The sequence below is a fragment of the Oreochromis aureus genome, linkage group 11 (assembly GCF_013358895.1).
Source record: "Oreochromis aureus strain Israel breed Guangdong linkage group 11, ZZ_aureus, whole genome shotgun sequence".
Lineage (NCBI taxonomy): Eukaryota > Metazoa > Chordata > Actinopteri > Cichliformes > Cichlidae > Oreochromis > Oreochromis aureus.
The window spans coordinates 29,934,897-29,952,811 of record NC_052952.1 but is presented as its reverse complement, the minus strand read 5'-3'; the positions used below and the strand labels follow the sequence as shown (position 1 = coordinate 29,952,811).

The following is a 17,915-nucleotide window of genomic DNA, read 5'->3' as shown; positions in this document are numbered from 1 at the left end:
AGTGTTTAGGTCAGCTACATGCAATCATGGCTCAGTCAGATGTGGGGGAGGGCTTGAAGTGTTTCTGTAGGGGTTAGGTTATCATAAGGCTGATAGCTGAACATGTCATTAGCACACCTCTATAGTTGACATGATTACTTCAGTACAGGATTGCTGTGGGCAGAAATACTGTTATCTGAATATGGCACGCTGGCTTCAGAGGTAGATAATGTGCCATACTTGTGATTATCTGCACAAATAATTGAAAAACAGCACACACAGAAACAGGTATAATTCTCTGTATTCAAATTCTGAACATGCCAGTCTACTCAGCGCTTAGTGCAAGTTCTGCAAATGTCATCATTCACACAACAGGCGGCTGCAAGATTGTCTTGTTTCATCTTTAAATGAGTCGGCTAGTCAGTAATAAAAAGACAAGTCAGTATGGTGAGAGAGGGATATTCATTACAACAATAAATTATCATCAGTAAACAGGTGAAAAGAAGTCCCTCGCAATGGATATTTAAAGCTGAACTGCTCGCGTCAATCGTTTTACACACCAACATTACTAATTCATTTACAGTCCGTCTCCACTGCACACTTTTCCATTGCAAAGGAATAATGGTACACAGACAAGATGTACATGATTCACATGAGAAATTAAAATATTCAAAATAAATTGATCAAAAAGCAAAGCCAAGATGAACAGTTTTATCTGATTTATTGTGAAGAGGTTTCTGTAATGTTGTGAACACTAAGCGCACAGCACAGCATCCCATGGCGTGTTACACAACAGAAAATCCATCAGCAACTATTTTGATAATCACTTAATTATTTGTGCAAAAATGCTTCATTCATAAGTTTATTTAAGTGATGATTAACTCTTTTTCAGTGTTTTACACCACTGTAAACTGCATGTTTTGGATTTCTCCCCTTCATTTTATGAATAAACAATCCAAATTAAATTGGTGAAATCATTAATCACAGAAGAAACAGCTGTGCGCAGACTGAGGGTGGCTCACGCAGGGGTTTACAGCTGTGCATTGTGCTCAGTGAACACAGACTTCTTCAGCATGCAGCCATGGCACTACAGGGCCCATTATACACCCTGCAATGTTTGCTTTGTGCACTGACGGTGACATTTATATTTGCTTTATGGCATTTTTGAGGGAACAGAAAAACTTGAGGTTACAGAAACTGAATGGTGCATGACCATCCAAAATGACACTAAAGCATGGCTTGTGCCAGTGGATCTGACATCAGTGTCCTCATATCCATTCACAAGGGCGAAAATGACAAGTATAATGGCCCACAATACACATTTGTAGAGTGAATTATATTAAATTATATTAAAGTTAAAAATAAATTAAGTTTAATAATTATTTCCCAAGTGTTTGCTGTCTGTTACTTAACTTCTGAGTTTGCAAAATAAGAACCTGGGTTTTAATCTACCATCCTGCCGGGGCCTTTCTGTGTGGAGTTTTTATGTTCTCCCCGTGTCTGCATGGCTTCTCTCTGAGTACTCCAGCTTCCTCCCACAGTCCAAAGACATGCAGTCTGTGGGTTTAGGTTAACTAAAGGTAAATTGGCTGCAGGTGTGAACTGAGTATGAATGGTTGTCTATCTAGTTGCACTAGCCGACCTGTCCGTGGCGTACCCTGAATTTTACCCTATAGCAGCTGGGATAGGGTCCAGCATAAAAACAAAACAAAACATAAAAATAAAAAAATGGATGGATGGACTGAAGAAAGTTTTCATTACTTGAGCTGTTTTTTCACGAGCTTTTCTTTACAGTAAGTGCTTGAATATCAAAGAGATGGTTCTTAGGTCCTCAAACAACTACAATAAGCTCTGTGACAACTGACTGAACTCCCTTCACTTTTAGTTAAGCTTTGATGCAGTTAAAAGCTAAAACAAACAAACAAACAAAAACCATATAGTAAGCTGACCATATCATTTTTCAGACTATGTTCCCAAGGTGAAGCATAAACTTTGATGTTGGAAACTCCAGAAAAAAAACTGGCCTGTAGATTTTGAGTCTGCAAGTTGCAATGCAATGAGAAGAGCACTGAACATTTCTTCTTATGAGATCAAAAGTCCTTCGGTGAGTTGACTCAATGTTTTCCCATTCAAATGTCTCTAAGCATACACTACAGTTAATGAGCATAATATTGGCCGGCTGCTTCCACATGATGCAACATATTCCTCATGTTAATTTCAGCATTGGTATTTCAGGGCATCTAGCCCAAATCCAAATCTAATACAATCTCTTACAGAAGTACCTCTATGATTGCAACACATATTGTTGCCCAGGGATTTGTGATGCAATTGTAAAGGTTGGCAGAGATGAGCAGCAATGAATATAGCAGCAGCATCTGTACATGACAGACTGCTGATAGCTGACATCACCCAAAATAAACTTTCTACACTATAAACTGAGGAAACACGGTGACTTAGGATGAGCTGCTGTTTGCACCGATGAACCAAACAGTAAACACGATGAAAAAGAGTTTAAAGTGCAGTGCATCGACAAAACAAAAGGTAAACATATAATGGGTACTTGGCAAGACATTTAAGTTTGTAACAGCAACAATCAGACATCTACACGCACCCACATACGCACGCTCATGTATAACAAACTCAACGTGAAGCCTGGCAGTGAAATCAGGCTGATGTTTCTCACTCAGCCATCACATCAACAGACAACATGTAGAGACATCATTCAACTGCTGCCATACTGGATTCCCTGTGATGCTGCTCTGCTGCACTGCTCCTGAGAATTAAAGAAAATATTTTGTTGGTCGTTCAAAGAAACTAACTGCCCCTTCCACCTGACATGTTAACTGTTTTTTAAAACAGCTTTTTTTTGGCAGCTTATTTAATTGCTAGAAGAAGTGAATATCACAACAGATAAGATTTCAATATACTTTGCAAGTGATTTAATTACTTCTCAGAAACAGCATGTTGTGTTTTTTAACTGTGGTTGTCAGTGTCTTTGAAGCTTTGAAGTAATGAGCACCTCAAACATGAAACCCTTGGACTACTTTTCTCATTTATATGAGAGTTATTCATTTTTTTCCCCTGGTCTTTTAATTAATTTTGAATTTCAGCTTCATCTTTTCATTTACTTATGTGTATAGTTCAACACTGGTTGGCTTGCTGCTGGTCACATTTTAGGCTGAATGCACTCAGCTACAATCCAAAAGTACCGTCATATCTTAAATACATAATCCTTGTCTTAAAATTAAACCTGTGATTCGAAACCACAAGGCTGTAGCTCTTTAGTGCTGAGGTGTTCACTGCAGTAAAACAGATCCTGTGAACAAGTAGAAAAATCGGCTGTGTTTAAGTATCCATGTCACTAATTCTGCAGCTTCAACCTCGTTACTGCTCCACATCCCGATGAATCCCAGATGTGGCCGTGTGATCATTATTGTTCCATGAAATCACTCAGATTTGCCTACAATAAGAACAAAAATCTTGATACTAATTGTTCTATTTGAGGAATTCTGTGCCTTATTAGGGTAAAAGGAGTTACTGCTCTTAACACCATTACTTTGTGAGGCTTGTAATGGGCTGTTTTTAAATTTGGCAGAGATGTTATTTTGTTTTTGTTTTTTTACTCATGTCCCAAGATGCCTTGATGGTTGATGCATTTTAGTCCATATCGAAGTCCCTCTTGATTATATCTCCAGAACAGATTTGTGGTATCCTTGATTCAGTTTTGAAATTCAAGTCCACATCAGAAAAAGGTCTCAGTAAAAGAAGGGGAAATGCTAGCAGCAGTCACATTCTGGGCTTTGTGGAGGCCTTGGCACTTCCAAAATGCAGTTTCAGAAATATATTCCACAATGCCACCAAGTACCTTCCTCCCAATCCCAGCTCCATCTTCATTGGAGCTGGGAGACCTTGAGGGGTGTAGTACTGCTGAAGTCCAAAAAGAAGGGTCCTTCCTGTTTGGGCAGGAAAGTGGTGGGGGTGACGTTATAGATGCCTGCTGGGACATGATCCACCTCCATGTAGCAGAAACCACATCTGCAAGAAGCAAGGAAGAGGCTGTGACGTCAATTTATGGCAGAGGGTTGATGTCATTTCAGAGGTGTGGGAAATTAAACATCACATTTTCATTTTAAAAGATGAGCCAAATTGATCAGACTAACTTTTCTTGAACGACTTTGACTAAAAGGTACTTTCTGTAAATTCTTTTATTAAAAAAAAAAAAGAGTTTTAATCTTCCAAACCTAACCAAATCTATAAACAGCATAAGTTATTTTTATTTTATTTGTTTAAACCAGGCAAGTAATCAGGAACACTTTCAAATTCTCTTGAGGAAACTAGGTTTGCTAAAAAGACTTAAACATCTTAAACAGCAGCAAAAATCTGAAAACATCGTAACACACCCACTGATAAAAAAAAATGCTGCCCCCTGGTGGTAAAATCTAAAATTACTGCATGTGAAACACTGAACTGACTCAGCTATACCCACATGTTTGTAAACAATAAAATCCACAGCTTAATACATATTCCTGCTGACCGTTTTAGTATTGACCTGTTAAAAATTTAATGATGGTACAGATCTACAATCGCAGATGGAAACAAGTTTTTGAGGAATAAAATTAATTGATCAATATCTTAGAAATATGCAAATTGTAGTAAGAAACATTTTTGTGATCTCTTACAGCAGGGGTGTCAAACTCCAGGCCTCGAGGGCCGGTGTCCTGCAGGTTTTAGATGTGTCCTTGATCCAACACAGCTGATTTAAATGGCTAAATTACCTCCTCAACATGTCTTGATGTTCTCCAGAGGCCTAGTAATGAACTAATCATTTGATTCAGGTGTGTTGACCCAGGTTGATATCTAAAACTCGCAGGACACCGGCCCTCGAGGCCTGGAGTTCGACACCCCTGTCTTACAGGAAAATTCAGCAGAATACATTTAATTTTATTTTAATGAATAAATACTTTCAATCAAATGAAAATTCATTTTGCCCTCAGAAAGTCACAAAGATATCACATTAGATCAATGTACTGCTCAGTTGTAACAGCGGTCCTGATGCTGTAACTGAACTCAAATAAATCTTCTGCAGTGTTGATAAATGACCAGACTTCAAACTCAGTTTGTGGTCAGGATGGACTTGTTGCTCTGCAGCCTGTGTACCTTTCACGATGATGCCTGCTCATTACTGTACCTGTAATCGCCACTGCTCTTCTTGTGGAAGGCAGCTGAGCCTGGATCACCCACTGTCGACACTGTCACCATCTCAAACCCAACGCTGTACTGCCTGCAGACACAGAACAGAAATAAAATGCAGAGAATGGCAACTGACTTCTACACAGATCAAAGATGCTCAAGCTAAAGTCGTAGGGTTATCCATTGTTGAGGAAAAATAACAGCTTTTTGTTTTGCCTTTATTTGGTTTCCTGCAGTGCATAGTTGGACTTTAGTGCAACAAGCCTGTGTGTCTCAGTATGTAAGGGATTGAGCCAAAGGATTTTTATGTGCTAATGCTACATGAGAAAAGTCACTTAGCCGTTGTGCTAATAAGTCACTTAAAACTAGTCAAACAAATATGCTTTAAATGAAGTAAAATATAATGGCAGGACAAGTGGCAACTACCTAAAATTATTGCCATTAACGAGGAGTTTTAATGCCAGAAAAACAAAACAAAACCACTACAAAAACATCTGTCATTGGCATGGTGAACAAACGCCTTAGTTTTTGTGCCATTTGCGTCACTGTTAACCCTCCCTACAAACAACTAGAAAAGCATAACCTGGTTTATCTGTTTATCTGAGCCGAACATTTAACAAATTCAAATTCCATTTCACTTCTGAAGTATTTATATAATAATGTAGCACAGAGTGACAAAGACTTTCAAGTAGTTTTGGCTGTGCTGACATAAATTCCATCAGTTGGTTAGAGATCTGAGGTACGCTAAAATAAGAGCCGTGACCACGACCCCGGAGGACTAATTTAACCCAATTTTGTTTTATAAAATCTAATTTTCCCAGAATCTTTTTGCTGGCATTTTCTAAGTAGCACATAAATACCCAGACTGAGAGGTTGATGATGCTGATGGTTTCAGTGTTTGTTTTATGTCATCATTTTCTGCTATATGCAGATTATACAACTACAAGCACAGATGAAGTAAAAGTAAAACAAGCTTTTAAATCTATTGGAGCTAAAACGACATGAATGATTTCAATGAAAATTGAAAACTGTGCTCCTATTAGGATATTATCGTCATATGGAGACCCAATTTACTCTATACCACATATAGTATATTGCGCCTCAGTATACCAACTAGGGTATAGGGGGCTCACCTGGATCCTCGGAGCTCGATGAGCAGTGGTCCGGAGCGTTCCAGGTTAATCTGATAGATTGGGTTATTTTTGTACGAGTCTTTGTAATTTCCACAGCCACCGGCACTGAGCCCTTTCCACTGACCATTGATCTGAAGACAGAAATAAAGTCAGTAAACATAATATCCACAATATCCAACTGTTTGCACAACGTAAATACATTCACAGAATACAGTTAATATAATGTTGTCTAATTTAGCTAACCAAATTGCCCAAAAATGTAACAGTACTAAATTGCATGACAAAATACATAATGCACAGAATTTAGTTGATGATTTATACATAGCATACCCTTTTTGTGTGAGTGAAGGGATTTGGGATCTTGGAGAAGGTGAATTTGCATCCAGTGTAGACCTGCATAAAGAAACAACCTCCATTATTTTAGGGTTCACATTGTTAGTGGGCAAACTGCTCAGTAAAATATTCAATGAAAAACAAAGGAAGCAACCAAAAAAAAAAAAAAAAAAATACCCTGCCTAATAATACTCCATCATCTATAACTTTGTCAAAATGTGCATATTGTAGCTCCAAACACTGTAAAAACTGTTTGTGAATTCTTAACCATCTGCTCATGAAATAGATCTTTTATATCAGTGCCATTCTGGCAAAAGAAACATTAGAAAAGAAATCAGATTTTCTGCTTCCGGCTTTGATCTCTGGTGAAAACACAATGAACACGAGAGAGTTCAATCAGTTATTCCAAAGATGATATTCATAGAGAAACACTGATGTGAGCTGATAGGAGGGGATTTTTTCTTCACGGCTGGCTTGTTGGAGACAGAGGGAGAGAGAGAAACTGAGAGAAAGCCTGCAGTGTTTACAGCAGTCGTGTTGCTGTTACAGAATTCACACACACATAAAACACAAAGCTTCCAGCTGACACGTGCACACTAGTGCACGTTGTTTTTTTAATGAGGGATTTCAGTATAAACTGTTTTCCCAAGTCTTCACTGCGGTTCGCAAGAGGAGTCCATGAATTATAAATAACTAAAAATATATTTGGGTCACGCAGCACACGCGCGCACTTAAAAAGTCCCTGAGAATCTAAACTCAAGGACCTGCTTTTTCAGACAAGCTGAAGTGGGTGTAGCAGAATAATGCGAGAGGTGAATTTTCATTTATAGGGAGAGGAGATCAGAGAAGAGCAGTCACTGTTCCTAACTGCATGTATAAGTATGTACAGTAAGTCTGACAGAAACAAAAACAGACATCGTGCTTATTCTAGCACAACCAGGTTTTGATCCTTATGAGTTTGTAGGAAACCCAACTGAAACTTATAGATCAACTTGGCTCCTGTGTACTTGAGTTCTGACAAAATGCCCAATAGATAGCTTTGAAACTGTTGTTACCAGCTGTCACATCAAATTCTAGTTAGAGTTAGAAATGATTTCAATAGTAAAAAAAAAAAAAATGAAGACAACACTTTTTAAATTACTTTTTAGACTGTACTTCTGTGTATGAGCATAAACAGAGTTAACATCTCTCACCCGCAGTGTGTAGTTGATGGTGTTCTGTTTCTCGTACTGGGAAACCACCAGAGTAAAGGTGTGTGTTCCTGCACTGGTCAGCTTCATCTTGGTCAGATAGTGTGGACTGTTGATACGGATGCCATCTATGAAAGGAGGGGGGTCCGCTGGGGAGGAAGAAGAGGTATTCAAAGTAAATAACCACACTGTAGCTTACAGATAACGTAAAACTTTCTTCAAACTGAACTTCTAACTGAATTTCTTCTTAACCTCCAGTATCGATTTTATAGGGTAGTAAATGTTAGTGAAGTTTTTCTTTGTATCTTTGTAAAAAGAGCGATGCATCACTAAAGCTAGGGCTCTGCAATAGACTAATCTCTTTCTTCCAGGCATCTGACCTTGCTGTATGCGACTGTAGGGCAGAAATAAAGGCCGTCATCAATCTCCTGCTACCATTCATCTATAGTGGAACTCTCCTTGCTCGGTGGTGCAGAGAAAGAAAAAAATGTCCTCTAAGGCATCTATCAAACCTCACCTGGATAGTAAACCTTCTTGCCATCCGTCTTGTAAACGACCAGCGTGATGAACTCTCTGTTTTGTGCAAAATCATCCTGGACAGACACAGTCATAGCACAAAAGTGTAGCATTACAGTATCAGGCCACCACATTAATGGAAATGAAATCTGGATGAAATAAAAATATATCAGATCTGTGCCTTTACCTTATCAGTGATGTGTCTGGTGAGAAGCACCCACACAGCAGCACCACCAGCTGGACACTGAACCTCCAGCCTGTACTGGGGATTGTTGGCAAGACTGTAGACATCCTTCACTGGACCCAGCTTTCCATCCCAGGTACTGCAGATGGAAAAGAAACCAGAACATAGACATGTCAGTGTAGAATGTCACAAAATGTACCAGAATATTTAAGAGTAAGATACTATGTGATGTTTTTTGTTCCCTTGAATAGTCCTTAAAATGTGAGTGAAAACCTCTGCATCCATAAAACATGAGTAATATAAATAAACAGACACCTGTGAATACAGGAAGAGTTTTTAAAGAGTGCAGGATTCCAGCTCAGGTAGATGACATCATAGTATTGACAAAGGTCCTCCCATGCGATCCAGAACACACCTGGAAAGCAAACACAAGTTGATCGTTAACACTAATTTATCATTTTAAGTTTGCCAAGAGAGATAAAAATTGTTTGGATTTATACCCTCACAGTGACTTCAGGTATATACTGGATTTCATTAGCAACATATCGACTATGTCATAAGCCTATGAATAAAGTCGGCACTGCACATCATGGTGAGTAACTTTTGTAACTTTTGCTTTCTTAGCAAGTGATTTTAATTTTTAAACACTCTCCAATGTTCATTATTTGTAAAGCATAATATTTTAATTCTACCTCCTTAAGTTCTTCTGTGGATACTATTTCATTTTGAATTAATTTTTTTATTTATATGGCACCCATTCACAACAGCAGTTATCTTTCCATCTACTTTCTTCTGTTTATCCAGTTTAGGGTTGGTGGAAGCCGATCCCAGCTACCTTTTAGGTACACCCTGATCATGTTGCCAGTGAGTCACAGGGCGGACACAGAGAGACAGATAACCACTCACACTCAACCTTTTTACCTATGGCCAATTTGGAAACACTAATTAACCTAACCTGACTAACTGCATGTCTTTGGACTGTGGCAGAAAACCAGTGTACCTGGACACCGGGGAGAACATGCAAACTACATACAGAAAGATGGTGGATCTGGTAACAGTAAGAAGGAATCAGTTGGCTAATCAATCCGTCCATTTATTTTCTTCTTTTTATCCAATTCATATTTTATTAAACTGCAACACCGGTAAACTGTCTTCTGAGATATTATAATGGCAAATGTTGAAGATTTCAGCACCTCTGTCTCTCTCTGTGATGGGAAAGTGTAAACCAGGGGTCCCCCAATCCCAGTCCGCGAGGGCCGGTGTCCCTGCAGGTTTTAGATGTGTCTGTGATCCATCACAGCTGATTTAAATGGATAAATTACCTCCTCAACATGTCTTGGAGTTTTCCAGAGGCCTGGTAATGAACTAATCATGTGATTCAGGTGTGTTGACCCAGGGTGAGATCTAAAACCTGCAGGGACACCGGCCCTCGTGGACTGGGATTAGGGACCCCTGGTGTAAACACTAAAACCACCTGACAGAGACAACCAGAGTGAGGCATACCCTCTATTTAATCTAACACTGTGTGAGTAATTTTATGCATGACGCAAACTGCCACATATTTCTATAACATTTAAAATACCCTTTGATTATTTAAGAATGTGACTAACATTTTCACAAGGTTCTTAAATGCACACACAGTAAGTGTACATACAATGTTTAACTTAAAAAAAAAAAGTAAAAAAAATAAATAAATAGTACATTAGTTACCAGGAACAGAAAAACAAACCGACTGTAACAGCTAAACTGCGACAGAATATGCTCCATACCCTGGAATTACTTAAAGACAGAATATAAAGACCAATGTGTGTGACCAATTTCAAAGTACTGAATGTAAAACTCAATAAACTCAGATACCGTTATCAAACTTCTGAGCTGTCTTGGGGTCAAAGTTGAGGTATTTCAGGAGCTCAGGTGTCCAGTTCTTCTCATCGCGCTCACTGTAGCGTCCCTTCCACCGCAGATGACTCCACGGATTCTTTAGCTGCAGGAATCGCATTTTCTACAAGAGAAACAAACCCGCAGGTATGAGGTTAATCACACAAGCAGAAAAAAATGACTTCACTATCTACAAATACTACAAACTACTGTGTTTACTAAACATTTACAATGAAGAATATAAGAATGAAGTGCTCATTCTTCAGTTTAGTGTGCATGAGGATTTTTTTTTTTTTATATTGGGAAGTTTAAAAACCCCACCCTACTAGTGGTGGTCAGAGGGCCTGGTGGCGCCAGTGTCCGGCAGCCTTGCCTCTGTCAGTGCGCCCCAGGGCAGCTGTGGCTACAATGTAGCTTGCCATTGCCAGTGTGTGAATGGGTGAGTGACTGAATGTAGTGTAAAGCGCTTTGGGGTCCTTAGGGACTGAGTAAAGCGCTATACAAATGCAGGCCATTTACCATTTTACCATAATTGACAATAACTAGTAAAACCATGCACAGAGATCTTTTAGAAGTTTCAGAGATACCTGCAAAGCCGGTTAGCAGGGCTGAATTCAATTCATATTGAAATATTGAGTTCACCAGTGTTTCGGATATCAGCGCTGCAGCAGGGTCAGTATAATATAAATGTCATAAACCTGATTTCCCCCCACACTCCGTCTCTGAGTCAATATAAGGCAGATGAAAAATTGAAGGAAACATTGACTGTGTAACCGCAATAGTAAGACAATCCCATCGTTCCTTTATGATCATCTTTGTATACAAATTTAACTTGATAAGTGCTTAAAGAAACAAATCAGGTGAAAAGTAGAAACAGTTTCTCACAAACATATCAATCTGATTTTTTTTTTGCAACAAAATTAGTTCCCCCTGCTGGAAATTAGAAAGTATCCACTATCCATTGTGTATGAGGGGCCACTAATGGCTTGATGTATATAAAAATGATGTTAAGCAATGGTATGGACCAATGTGTTAGTGATTAGCTTTTGAATTTAGTTTTATAAAGGACAGTTTCTAAAACAGCTTATTTCACCATTGTCCATCTCAAACTGACAGTATAATGGTAAACGACCAACACTAACCTTGTATTCCCTGATGTCAAGAACAGCGTAAGCGTGTGTTGGCACTAAACCCCATCTTTCCCCTTCCTCCTCTGTCATTACACCCGTTGCTGTGGTGATGAGAACGTCACCCCTGTGAAACCTTAAACAGGAGAGAGAGAAGCACATACAGAGTGAGAATAAGCACAGATGTTTAGTTGAGGAATTTATTATGGCCTATAAAATAATTATGCCTGTGTAAGTCTGTGCATCTACCTCTGGAAGAGCATGCGGAAGGTGTCGTCCCTGTTGAATGACTGATTGTCAGAGTGCATAGCGATGCGTTCAGGAATCCAGCCAGTGAGAGCATGCAGATCAATATTCTGTAAAAATTAGGCTATTATGAAAACAGTTCTTAAGAAAACTAATTTCTTGACTTTGACATCAGACTTTTTTTGAATTCAGAATATATGCAGAAAGTTGCTCAACAGCATGGCTGCAAAATTTAGGAAAAGAGAAGCTTTTTGGAGTTACTAAACCTGGAAGTGAACCAATTACAAAGACACAAATTTATCAAGCTAAAAAAAAAAAAAAAAAAAAAAAAAAAAAAAAAAGCACATTTATTTTTAAATATATTTAAACTTATTGCAACTGTACATTCCTTTCTCCTCAGTTCCAGCAAATCCCTGCACAAAATATTTTACTTAATTACTTTTTATTGGGGAGCTATTTTTAGATGTTACCTTTTTGCACCAGAAGAAATCACTAATTAACAAATGTCCCGGTTTACTTACCGAGTTGGAACCAGGGAAGTCGTAGCCGCCCATCACCTTCATGTAGGCCTTCTCAATTAGGGACACCCAGAGCTCGTTCCTGTTGCTGGAGTAGGAGCACAATAACTCTCCATTGCGATCCACTGGGAGGAAGTCATCTATAATAACCTGGAACAGGCAAAGAGTCAGTTTCTCAGTTTAAGGAAAGCAGGAGTAATATAACAAAGATCATAACTATAACTTTTTCTCATGCACAGGAGTTATCAGATAGAAGTAAGACTTTTTCCCCATTTTCCATTTTTTGAAGTAAAAAAAAAAAAAAAAAAAAAAAAAAAGGGGGGATGAATTTGTATACTTAAAAAAAAAAATAACTATTGTTATATTAAAATTAATGCCAGAATGCATTATTAAATCTAAAAAAACAACAACAACAACAACAACAACAAAAAACCCAAAACAAAAAACAAAAAATCAAAACAAGATATTTTCTTTTGCATCATGAACAGGTGACATGAGTGTAAACATTTCACAAAGTACTTTTTTATGCTTATTTCAACTCACACTGTAAAGACAAAATATTTGCAATGCAAATAACCAACAGGTAACAGGTAACTGACTGTTGTAAATCGTTGTTTACCTTCCTGGGAACTCCGTTGATATGGAGTTTGACCATGTACTTTCCACAGGGGTTGTATTCCGGCTCTCCTCGTCTGTTCTGAGGGTAGATTATGCTGCAACACACAAACATGCAAGGTTCAATGGCTATTTTGCTTTTTAGTATGAAAGACAGTTTAAATTAAAATGCACTGCATGCTGATGTGCCATAAAAACAATATCAGTAAGGAACAGAAGCTACACAGCACCTGGTGATGAGTTTTTTGTTGTAGCGTCTCTCGTAGGCTGCACTGATGGCTAAAGAGGCCACAAACGAACAGTCCGATACCACCGTCTGGACAGAAGATGAAATGAGGAAATCAATGTGAATGTGGGTTAATATATAATTACATACATTTAAATACATTGCATAAAATCACCATTACTTTAAGTCTGAGTTTGGACTTTTTACACTGAATGTTTGTGCTCTTTTTACATATCAAAAGGGTTTTTAAATAGTCTCCCATAAAAACGTTTATCTGTGGTGTTACTGTGCCATCTACTGGATGAATTTAAGCAGTGAACAAAAAAAAACCACCATATCATCCAACCCATGTTAAAGAAACAAATTTTAAATGCATGATTCTTCAATAACTAACATGAGAAAAATAATTGTGGTAAAGGACAAAGTTTGAACAAGATTTTTATTTAATATTCAAATATAAGCATTTTAGAAAATACATGTAGAGATCAATTGAGGATTGTGGAAATAAAATGAAACCAGTCCAACCTGTTTGATGCTGAAGCTGGACACAGACATGATCATGGTGGGGTTATTGCAGATCTCATCTGGCCGAACCCAGCGGGAGAAGATGGCTTTCTGTTTGGGTGACAAAGCCAGTTTCCCTGATTTGTCCCTGGTGAGAAGAAAAAAATAAAATAAAAACAAAAACTGTTTTTAGCCAAGTCAGTCACACATTTTATTTTTCTATGTCATCAATTTTCAACTACAGTAAGTTTCTGTCAGTAATTCCCACATGTATTGGACCAAAGCTTCATATATGTAATGTTTTCTACTGACAAGCCTGCATTTGTTATACGAATTTAACCTGGAAAAACTTCTTACAACCACATCTCAAAGCAAAAGTGTTTTAGTGTTGAGTGTTTCAGGTATCCTTTCCTTCAATGTGTCAAGAAACAGATACTGCAGTTTCCACAAATCTTAAGACTGTCTCCAAAATACATACATCGCACATGACTTTTCTCTCCTGAATGCCTAAGTGAGGCATGTATTAACTTTGAAACAATGTTACTATTATAAAAACTGACTGCAAACAATAAAGCAAACTCACGAGAAAGGTACAGGAAAGGCAAATCGCTCTTTAAGGTCCACGCTCATAAAGGGCACGTAGGCTATGCCATTGATTGTAGATGTACTCCTGAAAATAAAGCATGTTTAATGAAATAGAAAAGCTTTGACACATAATTTTGTATGCAGTAGTATTTACATATTTAAAAAGGATAAAACCATTAGGGCATTAAAGAGCCCTATACAAGTTTTCCAGGCATCTTTTGCATCCAAAGATTTTCAACATAATTTCATCAAAGGCTGAGGCAGTAATTTCATTTGCCACCTGGTGCAGTGATTTAGCACAAAACTACATTCGAAAAAAATTTAAATGTTATACTTTCTAAAAGTTTTCAGCAACTAAAAGGGTATGCTAAAGAGATACCCAGAAACATGGGCCTTTATGACATATTCAGTGAGCCTTCTCACCTGAGTACCTCGATCTCCTCAGATGTGTAGCGCTGACCTTGGGGCTCACTGGACTGCACAGCCCGGACAGATTGGGATTGCTGTCGGTCATTGAGGCTGAAGTCTGGCCCAAGAGGGAGGAACTGGCGGACAGGTCCTCCTGAACTGGCACCAGTGCTGGGCTTGGTTCCAGGAGCCCCCGTCCTGTCCTGAGCTGAAGCCGTTTTGGACTGGGATTCTTTAAGACCTTCGGCTCTGGCAAAATATAGTGGAAGAAGTTTATTTTGGGTTTTTTTGTTTTGTTTTTTTAATATGCAAAAAGTGAAAACAACAACAACATTAAAACAAAAAGCTCTAGAGCATTAAAATGAATGATGAACATTCTAGTTTACAACACAAAATCAGGACCAGTTTTATATGTACCTGTCTAAAGCTTGACGTGCCAGCTGTTTCAGTTTGTTCTGCAGCACTTGCTCAGATGTTTCATTGGACTGGTGAAAACAAAACAAACAAAAGAAATCAGGAAGAGGAATTGTGATTGAAATGTGAGCATGAGTAGGGATAATATGAGGGAAGTTTGAGTGTCAGTCAGTGAGTGACATAATGAAAAACAGAAAGGGGCACAGCAAGATACTAACCGTTTTAATGCACAGCTCCACAGCCTGAGTGTACAGTTCAATAGCTTCATCATCATTTCCCTTTTCATCTTCCTCAAAGGCTTGGGTAACCAGGAAGTGGGCACGTTCCAGGTCCAACTGGTGCCGGGACTTCAGTGGGTCACTTTTCTGTGCTTGAACTAGTGTCAAAGGTCAAAGGAAGAAATGGTTAAGACAACAGGTAATTTGACCTAATTCATTTTCCCATGGAGTCTTAATTACATTGTTGTCATAGAGGATTTTTAATGGACACCAAGTTATCCAAACCTGTTTTTAGCACATTATACTTGAGTAAATGAAAACTCAAGATGAAAGTTGGAAATATGAATATCTTCATTACAAAACAGGCGCTTTTCTTTGTCTCTAGCTAAAACCTGAACAACATGCAGGAAAAAACACCAAAGACTTGTTGGACAGGTCCAGATTAAGACCAGACACTAGATAAGGAGATTAATGCTCCCTAGTCTTTCCTATCTGACCCAAAGACTCATCTTAACTACTGTCTGTCCATATTTGTCTCTCATTGTAAATGGTAAATGGCCTGTATTTATATAGCGCCTTTATGGTCCCTAAGGACCCCAAAGCGCTTTACATATCCAGTCATTCACCCATTCACACACACATTCACACACTGGTGATGGCAAGCTACGTTGTAGCCACAGCCACCCTGGGGCGCACTGACAGAGGCGAGGCTGCCGGACACTGGCGCCACCGGGCCCTCTGACCACCACCAGTAGGCAACGGGTGAAGTGTCTTGCCCAAGGACACAATGACCGAGACTGTCCAAGCCGGGGCTCGAACCGGCAACCTTCCGATTACAAGGCGAACTCCCAACTCTTGAGCCACGATCGCCATTGTATTCAGTAAGTAAAACAGAATTTAACCCTCCAACAACTTTTCTTGAGCCACCTTTAATCTCTTGAACAGTGCTGAAATAGTGCTTAAACTATCAGTTTAGTAAGTTTGCTGGTGCAGCTTAATACAACAGCATACACATAAACTCCACCTTTAAAAATGTCATAAAGTAATTATTATTCTTTGTTAACGCTGGCTCAGACAGGTGCTAAGTTAACTTAGTTGTGATTTTTTTGGTAGCTTTCTGGATAAATGATAGAAAGATGATAGAAAAAAAGAGCAATCAATTTCTACACTTCATATTATAGAAATCACTAAACAGCAATACCCAGCATTACACATCATCTAGTGGTAACAGGACTCTTGTACATTCTGTGGCCACACCCATGTGAACACACAAATCAAGAGCATGAGGAGAGTCATGGAAAAAACTGGTCAGACAGAAACTGAGAATTTATGTCCTTTTCAGTAAAAAAGAGAAACATTTTCTTACTCATTAAACACTTCACCTCTTTTAAGGTGTTGCTCAAGATAAATCAACAACTCAGTAAAACAGGATAATGAGTGTCTTTTAGACAACAAGTTTAATGAACAACATGTGGAGTGTGTTTATTACAGTTTCCAGCTATCCATACCTTAATTAAAATGGGACTATATTCATTTCCAGGTCTATATTTTCATTCTATATTACTAGGGTAGCTTTTATGTGATTTATATTTCACATTAAGCCTTCATTTGTAAGTCATCTGAAAATCCATCAGAAGCACAACCCTTTGGGCCTATTGTGAGGTGAGCTTACCTGCATTGTGGAGGGCTTGAACCCGATCCAAGTATTCATTCACTTTCTCCTGGATCCCTTCCAGTTTGGACCCTGCCATGCCAGCATAAATGAGGGCCTGAGCTGCCTCCTATGGAAAACAAACATAAAAGAGGCAGCGGTTAGAAAAGTATCACATCCGGTCACTAAGTACTGGCATCCAGGGACACTAGCAACCCTCAACTTGGACCAAATATATTTGTAAACTGTTGATTCGTAAAGTAGTAGACTTCTTAAATCTAATCCTGCGGCTATTACAGAAATGAAAGTGAGTTTGAACTTCTAAGATTAGCAAAATGCTAACCCTGAAAAATGGCAGACGTTTACAGGTAAAACTTATTGGCACTTACCTTATAATAAAATACAGCCTCGTTATATTTGCCATTCTGGTCATGTGTTACAGCTGTTTTGGCAAAAGTGACAGCATCAAGTTCCAGCGCCGCGGAGTCCATGTCGAGCAAAACTTGTTGACAGAGTGACAATCTCTCAGTTAGCCAGAACAGGCTAGCTAACCGTTAGCTACCTATAAAATGTCTACAAACAAAATATCTGCTTTTCTCTGTTGGCACTGTTCATTCTATCAACTCGGAAAAAACATAGTGAAGATAATGCTGATACGTGGTGTTGATACAGCCAAAACTGCCACGGTAAAAGTTTTCCTCTGCCTTTTAACAAATGACTACAACATTAGCAGACACCAAAAGAACCATACTGTTTCCGGTAGACAATTCGCGCAGTCGCAGTAGAAACGCTAGCACTGTTGAAGAGCGCGGGGGGTACGACGTTGCGTTCACGAGCAGGGGAAAATAACATTTTTTTTTAATACAGCTAACGTTATTTATTGGCAATTAGTAAAATATTGTAGTATAAGTCTAGTCTTTCTTTTTTTTCTTTATGAGCCATACCATTAAAATATGGGAAAGAGGATGATGCAGAAGTATACAAAGGGTCAGAATGAGTT

The 17,915-nt window shown here is 38.6% G+C and overlaps 1 protein-coding gene across 2 annotated transcripts; it reads right to left on the bottom strand.

Moving 5' to 3' along the window:
• Positions 1–263: 263 nt before the first annotated feature.
• capn7 (calpain 7) lies at positions 264–17,667 on the bottom strand. Of its 2 annotated transcripts, XM_031756700.2 has the most exons (22): positions 17,305–17,667; positions 16,937–17,045; positions 15,265–15,422; positions 15,050–15,117; positions 14,648–14,881; positions 14,223–14,309; positions 13,661–13,787; positions 13,140–13,225; positions 12,914–13,007; positions 12,298–12,444; positions 11,780–11,886; positions 11,546–11,666; positions 10,383–10,527; positions 8,841–8,940; positions 8,529–8,664; positions 8,343–8,418; positions 7,829–7,974; positions 6,633–6,695; positions 6,303–6,433; positions 5,168–5,260; positions 3,845–4,014; positions 264–2,752 (listed from the first exon to the last, which is right to left on the bottom strand). In XM_031756700.2, the coding sequence occupies exons 1-21, from the start codon at positions 17,404–17,406 to the stop codon at positions 3,870–3,872; spliced, it is 2,475 nt and encodes an 824-aa protein (XP_031612560.1). In that variant the 5' UTR covers positions 17,407–17,667; the 3' UTR covers positions 264–2,752; positions 3,845–3,869. The 2 variants fall into 2 exon arrangements, with proteins under 2 accessions (XP_031612560.1, XP_031612559.1); XM_031756699.2 differs by having other exon boundaries at positions 265–4,014.
• Positions 17,668–17,915: the final 248 nt, after the last annotated feature.

What these genes read in the sequence shown, in the direction of transcription:
- capn7 (XM_031756700.2), bottom strand. Translation starts at nt 17,406, where the DNA reads ATGGACTCCGCGGCGCTGGAACTTGATGCTGTCACTTTTGCCAAAACA. An exon ending in GCCTTTCCTGTACCTTTCTC is followed by an intron (nt 13,788 to 14,222) that starts GTGAGTTTGCTT and finishes TCTTCTCACCAG; the next exon opens with GGACAAATCAGGGAAACTGG. An exon ending in CCTTCACTCACACAAAAAGG is followed by an intron (nt 6,434 to 6,632) that starts GTATGCTATGTA and finishes TTCTGTCTTCAG; the next exon opens with ATCAATGGTCAGTGGAAAGG.